General features: G+C 38.8%; 1 protein-coding gene across 2 annotated transcripts in view; it reads left to right on the top strand.

Annotated features, from left to right (window-relative positions):
• Nucleotides 1–2: 2 nt before the first annotated feature.
• LOC138002933 (uncharacterized) overlaps nucleotides 3–12,500 on the top strand; it is a 21,569-nt gene continuing 9,071 nt past the window's right edge. Inside the window, exons 1-2 of one of the 2 annotated variants that reach the window (XM_068848895.1) lie at nucleotides 5,542–5,628; nucleotides 5,813–5,873. In XM_068848895.1, the coding sequence (XP_068704996.1) occupies nucleotides 5,599–5,628; nucleotides 5,813–5,873 (91 nt within the window). In that variant the 5' untranslated portion in view covers nucleotides 5,542–5,598. Of the gene's footprint in view, nucleotides 140–5,541; nucleotides 5,629–5,812; nucleotides 5,874–12,500 lie in introns of those variants that run through there. The other variant, XR_011123384.1, reaches the window with a different exon arrangement.

Genomic DNA, 12,500 nt, shown 5'->3' with positions numbered 1-12,500 from the left:
GGTGCACGTGCCGGGATTTTACTGTGATTTGGAAGGAGGGACGACTTTGTGTCCTTCGCATTGAGTTAAAACTACTCGAATTGAGAAATCCATTGGCGGCTAATCACATTCAAGATTGCAACCTCTTGACATACTAAACGTGAGTGTTAATCATGGTCTAAATGTTATAGATTTACGCTGGAGCTACTGTTTCATTTTCCGAACAAATCCTAAGCGGAAACTCTTCAACTTATTAAAGCACAGACAGAAAAGATAACAAACCCAGAAGTATGTTAGCCGATTCCTAGATCATCGTTACTTTGTCAGTTCTCCAGAAATTACAAAGACTGGACTGGTAGGTATTGCGATAAGCGCTGCTTCAAGTTCATTCCTGGCAATTGCATGCACAAGAGACCCAAGCTAATATCAAAACAAAAGGCAAAACGGGAATGACTTAAGGTATTTTTGAGCTTTTTTTGCAATTCAAAGAGAAGCTCTCTCTCTGGGGCATATTGAGTTATTTCAACTGATTCACGAGACCTTACAGATGCATACTGTCGTTTGAATGATAGACTATTTCACGCGCTTGCCTATACTGAACAAAATGGCGACAAAAACCGTGATAAAAGGCCAACCAATTACACACATACGTTATAGAAACCTGCTGACAGAATGTTTACATTTATAGCTTTCCCATTGTTGTTATACGATTAGGTATATTTGTTTTATTGACTAAATCATGTTGTGAGCATCATGTGTCCATTGTGTTCTCTTAGATCAACTCGATCTTTACAGACATAAGCTGACATATTTCACTGATCTGAAAAATGTGATCCATTCCAGATTTTCAACATCAGTTCTTAGGCCGAGTTCTTCAGCTTGTAATAACAATTCTTAGCAAATGTGTGATGCAAGTGCTATACATCTGTAGAGTCAAGATTCTCTGGTGTGTTTCATTTTGCAATCGTCCAACCCTCATTTCCTAACCTTTGGTTACTCCTAGTAGCCAATTAAATAATTGCCTCTGGTATAAGAGAATCTTTGCTGGCGAGTCATTGTTTACATTTTCTTTCATTAACATACACGTTTGCTCACTGAAGGCATCAAGCTGTTTACGAATTGACGTCAAAAGGTAAAAGGGCTTGATAAACATAGGGCGCTTTCCTTTTGTCAGAACTGGCCGGCCACTAGACACGTCAGTTTGCAAAGAAAATGCAACAATTTGAAGGAACACAGGCATAGTAATCCCTCGCATTGTTCCGGAGTAGTGTATATCATTCTCGAAGAGTGTTAATTTGAAGGCGTTGTAGAGTTAGTCCTTCCAAATGCCTGGTCTGGCCTGTCAGTTCTGTCAAATGGAAAGAGCCTTTAATTAAATCTCCAATTTTTAAGCCTTTTAGCGTTGATAACGAGCCAGGTACTTTCTTGGATGGCAAAAATCCACGATAACGATAACTTTGAATTTTATAATTTATAATTTTAACTTTTTATCATTTTAACTCAAATAGTGAGAATCAGGTGAATGATAATAAATGAATTACAATTACAGTAAAATCGTAAATGGTTTGAACCCAGAAGTCATACTGGAAACGCACCAACCACTGTTAAGTCTTCCCAGCCAGCCAATTACATCTAGGGTCAACTGACAGTCGACCAATAACATGACGAATAAGTTGAACAATGACATCTACGACCGGAGTTCTTATAGTATCTACTGACGTCACACAAATCACTTGACACTGAAGATGACTTCCGCTAAGGTTGTCGAAACGTCAGTCAATGTCATCTCAAACAGTCCTTCTCAGGACTACACTCACCCGGACGATCGTACTTTACTTAATTATAAATTACAGTAAAATTAAAATTGCCACAGAGAGCCATCTTCTATCATGAAGTAATCCAAGCATAACTTCGATTGTTATTTACTTCCATATTAGAAACCAAAAGCATAGCTTGGATTACTTATGGAAGTGCTTATCCAAGCACCCAGATTGTAAAATAACCTTTGCCTTTTAAGTACTTCAGTCAGTTTATTGTCAGCACTGTGCTGACAACAGTCTTCCCAATCTCGTACCCAGAGTCCTCGGGCTTCTTGGCCAGCGGGTGAGCGCCCGGAGAGACTCTGGGATAATCGACTTGAACTATATTTTTGATTAGCCGCTTGCGTAACAATGGCAGTCCGACAGGAAGTCAGTAAGCAATTCGGGAGCCCTAGAATTTGGAGGGAGTTTCAAAATCTAAAACTAGTTTCAGTGCTGTTTGATTTTTTCTACCTCAGAAATATATAAATCACAAAAATAATAAAACGACGAGGTTTGAATTATGTCTTACACCGCACGGGAATTTTCCCACGCTGCTAAAAAGTGATTACTGTTGCTGTTGCAAAAGTACCGTGGGAAAACGTTACATCAGTCTCTTTGAGGAGAAATCCGTGGAATAAGGTCTTGTCGAAGCCATTCAGAATTCCGGAAACATCAAATTGTAGAAGAAGAGAACTTTCGTGTCGTTTCCACAAAAAAATTGTCGATCGTGTTGCTTGCACGATGGCATTCTCATTGCATTCTGAACGATGGAATGTACGCTGAAACACTAAGAATACACTCACCGAAAGCGTCAGAGGTTTCGTGATCTTTCATCTTCACTTGCTCTTACAGCAAGCCAATGATCATTTCTCCAGTTTCTTTGTGTGTAAGGCTAAAATTCTTGTTTCTCGAACACTTTCAACCCGCCATTTCTACTGTTTACAGTTTTCTCTTTTCTGTTTCCGGTTTAACTCAAGCATACGTAATAAGACCGGAACCCACGTTTTCTGGGAAAATGGAGTCGATTATCCCAGAGTCTCTCCGGGCGCTCACCCGCTGGCCAAAAAGCCAGAGGACTCTGGGTACGAGATTGCAGTCTTCCTTGCTACAACAGGTCTCTTTTCGTTTGTGTTCGCTGGGCTGACAAAGAGACCTCTGCCATGGTTTGAAACGCACATTGATCCAACCGCCGTCCACAACCATGGACGGAACTCTTAAAACCGCATGCCCCATGATATGTTTGCTGACTGTGACTTGAGCCCGCTGTGTCCTGCGCATTCCTTTACAGCAATTCCGCTGATGTTAAGTGAGTCCACACAACATGAAGTATCACGTGAGGATTCGGTCCCTAAGTAACCGCCAAGCATGCTCAACACAGTGAGTTTTGACCCATGGCACAGATGTCTTTTCGCGTACTCGTCAGCCCACCGAAGGCAAAAGAAAAAAAATACCTCTGCTAGCAGGGAAACAACAGTCAGGAAAAGTTTAATTGAAGAAAATCATGTGAAGTTCTATAGAACGTTTTCACATGACGTCACGGCAACCATGTTGGTGTTCCAAAACAAAGAAACGGCGGCCATGTTGGTGTTCCAAACTAATCCTCTATTTTTATGCAAATAGTTTCTTTTGGTTTATCAAATTAGCATTTATTTTAGTCACGTGAGTGAAAACGCTCTATAGGGAAATTCCTGTTTACTTTTTTGCCTCATTAGTACTAGGCTATTGTTTTCTTGTCACTCAGCCGAGAATAAAGCACTGAACTTGAAAGTGCATTACATGATGAGTTACCTCTGAAAATTTGATCGCGATATACCGGAATCTCTGTGCAATGATGCTGTGAAAATTCGAAATTTTACCCAAGATGTTATTGGCACCCAAGATTTAATTTATATAGGTCTTGATGGCTAACAATTGGCTCGTTATCAAAGCTAAAAGGCTTTACAAGTTCTTTTACCTCAAGCAAACTAGAACCAAAATTAAAAGAATGACGTCATCAAAGATTCCCCTCGCGTCAATTGACATGCTAGTCTCCCTCGCAGCCGTTTTTTGGAGGTCACGCAACGTTCCCCCAAAAGTTACTTTTGGGGGAACGTTGCGTGACATCCAAAAAACGGCTGCGAGTGAGACTATTGACATGCCAGAAGAAAAGCTTTTGTTCTTGACAAACAGGCATGAAATTCTTTGACTCTCTGGAATGAGCAGAAAAGCCGATTTTTACGTGTAATTTTTAAAGGTACGAAGAATTAAGTCCGTTCCAATCCTACAGTGAATACGTGAGCAGCGGACACTCAGCCGATGATTCACGAGCTGATTTTCTACCATTTTGAAAAGCACTTGGCAACAAAGATAAACGATAAAAATCGTCTTGACTTTATTTTCAAGTCATTCAAATAACGGTCGTTTGACATTGACTGGGATCCTGGAAGTCCTTGGTTCAACTCAGCTGGACTTCAAACGAGCCAACCGCTTTGCCTTCGGCCATTTGGGATTCTTAACAGTTGTCGCTGTTGTTCTGTTTGGTCATTTTGGTGATTGTTTCATTATATTAGCCCTGAAAAGCCCCTATGGGGAGTGGTCAATTAAGTATGTGTTGTACTTGGGTCCATTGATAGCAAACTTTCCACGCTCTTTGTCAACCTAAAATAAGTCTGATAAGCAAAAAACTTAAAAAACAAAACAAAAACAAAAACAAAACACGACCACACCCCACGGGGGCTTTTCAGGGCCAATGTAACAAAAGCAACAACCAACAACAGCTGTTAATTAGAAATCCCAAATTGCCTGACCAAATAATATGCCAGAGAACCTCCATCTAGAGTCGGGTTATCTTAATGACTCTACAAAGAAGCGACCTAAAGACATTGACATCAAATATCAAAAGAGTATCGACGAGAACGAATTAACTCCAGAGGTTCAAGCAGGACAGCTACTGACCATGGCCAAAAACCAAAACACGCTGAAGAAGTCAGAAGAACGAGTGAAAGAATTTTAAGAAAAACAAAATGAACCCGGGCCCGGGTCAAACATTTAAGAACAGAAGATCACTCTCTTCTACCGCCGATGAATATATCGGTCGAGCCTAGAATTAAAATTAGCGCAAAAGCCAGAGGCCATAAGGTCACATTCACATTACTGCTGAGAAAGTCAACACCAAGAAACTAAAAACATTATTTTCGAGACCAACTATTTTCTTGAAAGAAAACGTATCACACAGCAGTGTAGAAATTCAAATGTAAAGCATCACAGGGCAAAAACCATTGCTAAATGAATCCTACAGGAACCGCCTAAAAGAGGCGTCCATTCAAATATGTACTCAAGAGAGCAACATTATGACAAAGGCAACAGAAACCAGACCACGTACAAGGGAGTCGTGTAGGCCTGTCAACCTTTTATAACAGTTGACTGTTTACAAGTGCAGCTGAAAAAATGAGCCAAGAACCAAGAGGATCAAATTCAATGAGGCATCAGCGGGTATTTAACCCCTGGGATCTAAGCGCCCAATCAACAGGGACGTGCTGCCTTCCTCAAGCGAGCATTAGTGTCGTTAATCGAGCTTTGACAATCTCATCAAAAAGGCGTTTTGCTTCGAAGAACTGGAGTAGGAGTTAATCGTTGAGTGGTACTCAAAACTTTTCACATGTAAATCAACGAAGACTCCAGATTTCTTGAAGGTGGTCATCGCCGCCATGTCGGTGGACGAAAACAAAAGATCTCTCATAATTAGCTCCTTTTGTTCGTACACCAGCAATTGTTCATTGCAGCATTGTTATATTGGTTGCCAACAACCTATAGCAGAGAAATTAAAATTCGCCAGTGGATGAACCCGACATTTTCAGTCTTCGCAAAGGTGAGGGGCGCTAGCTGCACAGGCTCGCAGTTTAGCGTGGTTTTAAAAGCAATATTGAATGTTACTCGATTCCCTTTTATTTTCCTCAATCTTTCTGGGTTTCATATTTTACAAGTAGCTACATTTCCTCTCAGGGGGCTATTTACGTAGTATCGTTTCCTCAGTATTTCCGCCACCATTTTAGGAAAACTTCAAAACAGAAAGTTATCGACCGTTGTGGCAAAAGAGCCCCACACCATTGTTAGGTGAGTGAATGCTCAGAGATTTTGAAGTTGTCGCCGGAGCTATCATACATCAAAATATATGGCATCATAATCTCTTGATGGCACAAAATTCAATTTAAAGTATACCTAAAATCACCTTCAAGTCACTATTGAATTTTATAATTTAGAATAAAATCTGTTATCAATTTAACTGAAATACTGTGAATGGATTTCACCGCAGATAAATAAATAAATTACAATTACAATTAAAATTGCCACATGCAGAGAACCATCTTTTATCCTGAAGTAATCCAAGCATAGCTTGGATTGTTGTTTACTTCCATACGTAATTCAAGCTAAGCTTGGATTACTTGTGGAAGTGCTTATCCAAGCACAGAGACTGTAAAATAACCTTTGCCAGCCTTTGCAGTAGTACTTCAGTCATTTTATTATCAGCACTGTGCTGACAACAGCCAGGAAAAGTGTAATTAACGAAAAATCATGTGAAATTCATTAGGGAAATCCTTGTTTAATATATTTCTTTGCCTCGTTGGCTCCGGGCTATTTTTTTCTTATCATTCAGCCGAGAGTAAGGTACTGAATATTGAAAGTGCATTGCATGATGAGCTATCTCTGAAAAATTGATCGCGATACTGTGCAATGATACTCTGAAAATTTGACATTTTACCCAAGATGTTATTGCTACCCAAGATATCACTAGGGTTTGGTGGCTAAAAACTGGCTTGTTATTAATTAAAGCTAGAAGGCTTCATATTGGAGATTTAACTATTAAAGTTTAACAAGTTCTTTTACCCCAAGCAAACTAGTATGCTAATGAACCAAAATGAAGAGAATCACGTCAGCAAAGATTCCCTTAGGAATCACATCAAGTCAATTGACATGCCAGAAGAACAGCTTTTCTTCTTGACAAACAGGCATGAAATTCTTTCACTCTCTGGCATTAACAGAAGGGCCGATGTTTAGGTGTATAAGTCTAATACGTGCAGGTTTACGCTAATACCTTCCAACTCTGGCATTTTACTTCGACCCAAAATTGAAGAAAGGCGTAAAATAAGCAAAGAACTTAAAAATAAAAAGAAAACAAAAATAAACACGACCACACTCCACGGGGTTTTTTCAGGTCCACTGAAACGACAGCAACGAACAATAACAACTGTTAATTGGAAATCCCAAATGCCAGGAGGCAAACCAGTTGACTATTTACAATTGCAGCTGAAAAGTTGAGCCAAGAACTAACAGGATCAAATTCAGTGAGGCGTCAGCGGGTATTTAACCCCTGGGATCTATAATCGCCCCAATCAAGAGGGACGTGCTGCCTTCCTCAAGCGAGCATTAGTGTCGTTAATCGAGGTTAGACAATCTCATCAAAAAGGCGTTTTGTTTCGAAGAACTGGAGTATGAGTTAATCGTTGAATGGTACTCAAAACTTTTCACATGTAAATCAACGAAGACTCCAGATTTCTTGAAGGTGGTCATCGCCGCCATGTCGGTGGATCGAAAACAAAAGATCTCTCATAATTAGCTCCTTTTGTTCGTACACCAGCAATTGTCCATTGCAGCATTGTTATATTGGTTGCCAACAAACTATAGCAGAGAAATTAAAATTCGCCAGTGGATGAACCCGATATTTTCAATCTTCGCAAAGGTGAGGGGCGCTAGCTGCACAGGCTCGCAGTTTAGCGTGGTTTTAAAAGCAATATTGAATGTTACTCGATTCCCTTTTATTTTCCTCAATCTTTCTGGGTTTCATATTTTACAAGTAGCTACATTTCCTCTCAAGGGATTATTTACGTAGTATCGTTTCCTCAGTATTTTCGCTACCATTTGAGGAAAACTTCAAAACAGAAAGTTATCGACCGGTGTGGCAAAAGAGCCCCACACCATTGATAGGTGAGTGAATGCTCAGAGATTTTAAAGTTGTCGCCGGAGCTATCATACATCAAAATATATGGCACTTAAAGCCTTTTATCAAAACAATATAAATGGCTCCTAATCAAGCACAAAATTCAATTTAAAGTATACCTAAAATCACCTTCAAGTCACTATTGAATTTTATAATTTAGAATATAATCTGTTATCAATTTAACTGAAATACTGTGAATGAATTTCACCGTGGATAAATAAATAAATAAATTACAATTACAATTAAAATTGCCACATGCAGAGAACCATCTTTTATCCTGAAGTAATCCAAGCATAGCTTGGATTGTTGTTTACTTCCATACGTAATTCAAGCTAAGCTTGGATTACTTATGGAAGTGCTTATCCAAGCACAGAGACTGTAAAATAACCTTTGCCAGCCTTTGCAGTAGTAAGGGCACCCAACGTCAATTTTCGGAAAATATCTGTTCGGAAGACGATTTGAGATCTAGAATTTTCGAAACATTTGTTCTAAAATTTCTTGCTTGCCTGCCTGTCCTAGGATTTTCGAACATCTAAAACAAAGTACCATTGCCCATTTTTAACGGATTTTTACTCTAAAAAGCTCACCTAGAATTTTCGGGAGACTTTTTTCTAGCTGAAATTTTCGAAAAGGTAAGTTTTGATCCCTATAATTTTCGTATCACTAGACTTTCAGCTAGGAAATCCGAAAAGATGAAAAATTTTTAGGGAATAAAAATATGCCTATATCTACCGTTTAAATACTAAAATACGTTTACCAATGCTATGTCTAAGTGGTTTTGAACTATATTCTCGTTGGGTGCCCCTGCAGTAGTACGTCAGTCATTTTATTATCAGCACTGTGCTGACAACAGCCAGGAAAAGTGTAATTAACGAAAAATCATGTGAAATTCATTAGGGGAATCCTTGTTTAATATATTTCTTTGCCTCGTTGGCTCCGGGCTATTTTTTTCTTATCATTTAGCCGAGAGTAAGGTACTGAATATTGAAAGTGCATTGCATGATGAGCTATCTCTGAAAAATTGATCGCGATACTGTGTAATGATACTCTGAAAATTTGACATTTTACCCAAGATGTTATTGCTACCCAAGATATCACTAGGGTTTGGTGGCTAAAAACTGGCTTGTTATTAATTAAAGCTAGAAGGCTTCATATTGGAGATTTAACTATTAAAGTTTAACAAGTTCTTTTACCCCAAGCAAACTAGTATGCTAATGAACCAAAATGAAGAGAATCACGTCAGCAAAGATTCCCTTAGGAATCACATCAAGTCAATTGACATGCCAGAAGAACAGCTTTTCTTTTTGACAAACAGGCATGAAATTCTTTCACTCTCTGGCATTAACAGAAGGGCCGATGTTTAGGTGTATAAGTCTAATACGTGCAGGTTTACGCTAATACCTTCCAACTCTGGCATTTTACTTCGACCCAAAATTGAAGAAAGGCGTAAAATAAGCAAAGAACTTAAAAATAAAAAGAAAACAAAAATAAACACGACCACACTCCACGGGGTTTTTTCAGGTCCACTGAAACGACAGCAACAAACAATAACAACTGTTAATTGGAAATCCCAAATGCCAGGAGGCAAACCAGTTGACTATTTACAATTGCAGCTGAAAAGTTGAGCCAAGAACTAACAGGATCAAATTCAGTGAGGCGTCAGCGGGTATTTAACCCCTGGGATCTATAAGCGCCCCAATCAACAGGGACGTGCTGCCTTCCTCAAGCGAGCATTAGTGTCGTTAATCGGGCGTTTTGTTTCGAAGAACTGGAGTATGAGTTAATCGTTCCGTGGTACCCCAAACGTTTCACATGTAAATCAAAGAAGACTCCAGATTTCTTGAAGGTGGTCATCGCCGCCATGTCGGTGGACGAAAACAAAAGATCTCTCATAATTAACTCCTTTTGTTCGTACACCAGCAATTGTTCATTGCAGCATTGTTATATTGGTTGCAAATAACCTATGGCAGAGAAATTAAGATTCGCCAGTGGATAAGCCGACATTTTCAGTTGGATAAGATCTTTTTTAACAAATAGAACTCAAGCCGTGCGCATCGGAAATGTCTTATCGGATTGGAAGCATACCCATGGAGGTATACCCCAAGGGACCAAGATGGGTGTCACCCTTTTCTCAGTTATGATAAATAGCCTCTTAAAGGATTGGAATGTGAGAGCAAAATACGTTGATGATACCACAGTTGTAGAAATCCTGCCTCGCAATTCAATAAGCCTTCTCGATTTGGCTGTTAGAGACACACATTCATTTTGTACTGCCCATAAGATGAAGCTAAACCCTCGGAAGTGTTATGAAATGCTGATAAATTTTATGGAGTACCCAAACTCTGTAATTCCACCTATTTGTATTGGAAATCACCAGCTCGAACGTGTCTCATCTTTTAAATTACTTGCTGTTAAAATCAGAGACGATCTTAAATGGAATGACCATATAGACTATATTTATTGTAAGGCCGCCAAACGTTTATATACCCTAAGAGTGCTTAAAAGAGCTGGTGTAGCGAATAGCAATATTTTAAATATTTATAAGTGCTCTGTCAGATCCATTTTGGAATATACCGTGGCTGCTTGGCAAGACATCCCTGAATATTTGTCATCTAAATTAGAATCTATACAAAGGAGAGCCCTTAAGGTAATACTCCCGGGTGTTGGTTATAAGGAAGCCCTGACCATATCTGGCCTTCCAAGTCTAGAAGTCAGGCGAGAAACATTAAGTAGGAAGTTCATTGCGACGTGGAAACTCCGCCCTCAGGCTAATGTTTATAATGTTCCTTACAATCTTAGATTTGGGAGTGAAAAGTCCGTTCGCCAGGAGGCAAGAACCAAGAGAGCTAATGATTTTATAACTTTTAGATTTCTAGATTAATTATTATGTAGATTTTACATTAGTATACCTTAATTATTTTTAATAGTTTTGTAAATGATACCGCTTGATAATTCAGTTTATACATAGTTCTAACTGCAAAGAGTGGATTAAACGATATATAAAATTTTCAGTCTTTGCCAGTCTCAAAGGAAAGGGCACACTTGAACGTCTCCCATTAAAGGTCAGCATCTCTACCATTTAGGTAAATTTCAAGACAGAACGTTATCGACAGGTGTGACAAAAGAGGGGTCATCCTCGGTTTAAAAACCTGTGAAACTCACAGATGACGTAACACAAAGGAAAACAAAAGAGCAAAAACACAGCAAACAATAACCTAACCCTACCACGAGCTAACAAAACAAAGAAAAAGTTTCACAGGTTTTTACTCCGAGGTAAACCCCAAAAGGGCCCCAGACCATTGTAAGATGAGTGAATGCTCAGATATTTTAAAGTTCTCGAAATATCATACATGTACATCAAAATGTATGGCACATAAAGCCTTTTTTATTGAAACAATATAATTGGCTCCTAATCAAGCACAGAATTCAATTTAAAGTATACCTAAAATCACCTTTAAGTTACTTCAAGGCATAGCACATGGCCATCTTTAGGAAGTCCCCCGGAAAATGTAATTTGAGGTAGTATTGAAGTAGTATTTTCTTGTCTCACGATCTAGTCAATTCCGATTTATATAGAGAGTTTTCGACTACATAGTCTGCCATAGTCTTGTTCAGGCGATAAGGCCGAATGCATGTTCTATCTTTGCAATATATTTCAATACTAGCGTAACACCATGATGAACAACAGCAACCTATTTTATGATATAACTGCTTCGACACCCTTAACATATGATTAAGTACAGGGGAAATTCATAATTTGCTATGGCATGCAGAACGCCTCCGCCCTGTGTTATCAGAAACACCAAGACGTCAGATAAAGTTTACGTGCTGTTTAACTAGGATTAGGAATGTTTTATCAGGTTTTAGACTAAACATGACGTGCGAGTTTACCGGACGGCTTCAAAAGCATTTCACAAAAAGGATGTTCCTCTGGAGTCCGAAAAAAGGTTTAAATTATGAGAGGAGAAAATTAGCATACCACAAAAACAACCGAAGCCTAATGAGAGGTTGTTAAACGATAAAGTTGTAGCTGCGATTATTTCATTGAACTGCTTTGCCTTGCTGGATAACGACGGTTATAGGTATAGTCATTTACTAAAAAAAGGAAAGTTGCTTCGCCTCGTAAGTTGCGGTACTTTTAATGTTAAGATCTTTTGAGTAGGTTAGTGTTTTCATGCTAATTTAAGGGATAATAAAGCTATTGTTTTCACTTGCCCGGCAGTTTCCAAGCAACATTGCCAATTGACTCTTTTGAGAAACTAGCTCCTAAGGCACTGTTTGCACTTTGGTAGTTAAGATCAGAATGTTTCTTCTCCTATGTCACGAAATTCAGAGTGAGACAAGTGTTTTACACATCGGGGCAAATGGCCTTTTCAAAGGGAATGTTTAAATTAGTTTTCGTATTTTCGTATTTCGTATTTTGTTTTTGCCCATGAGTGTTTACTGACGGGTTCTATTGTACCATCGTTGAAGTGTATCCTTTTTCAGTCATTTTCTGGAAATAGTATCTGTTTCTGTAATAGCTCTTTTTTGGTCCTTTTCCTTTGACCTCCTCGAGTTTTCAGTCTAAATTTAGTCTTTTGGGGGTTTTCAATAGGTGTATATAATCTGTATTCTATTATTTTAAAGTACAGCAATAAAAAAAAAATACCTGTAATCGTAGTTATTGTTCTGTTCTTCCTGGAACACGTATGCTAGATAAATTTATGGAAAAGGCGGCTCTCATACTCGCACTCGTCCTCTCC

Source organism: Montipora foliosa, chromosome 5 (genome assembly GCF_036669935.1).
Source record: "Montipora foliosa isolate CH-2021 chromosome 5, ASM3666993v2, whole genome shotgun sequence".
Taxonomy (NCBI): domain Eukaryota; kingdom Metazoa; phylum Cnidaria; class Anthozoa; order Scleractinia; family Acroporidae; genus Montipora; species Montipora foliosa.
This window is presented reverse-complemented; position numbering and strand designations above follow the sequence as displayed.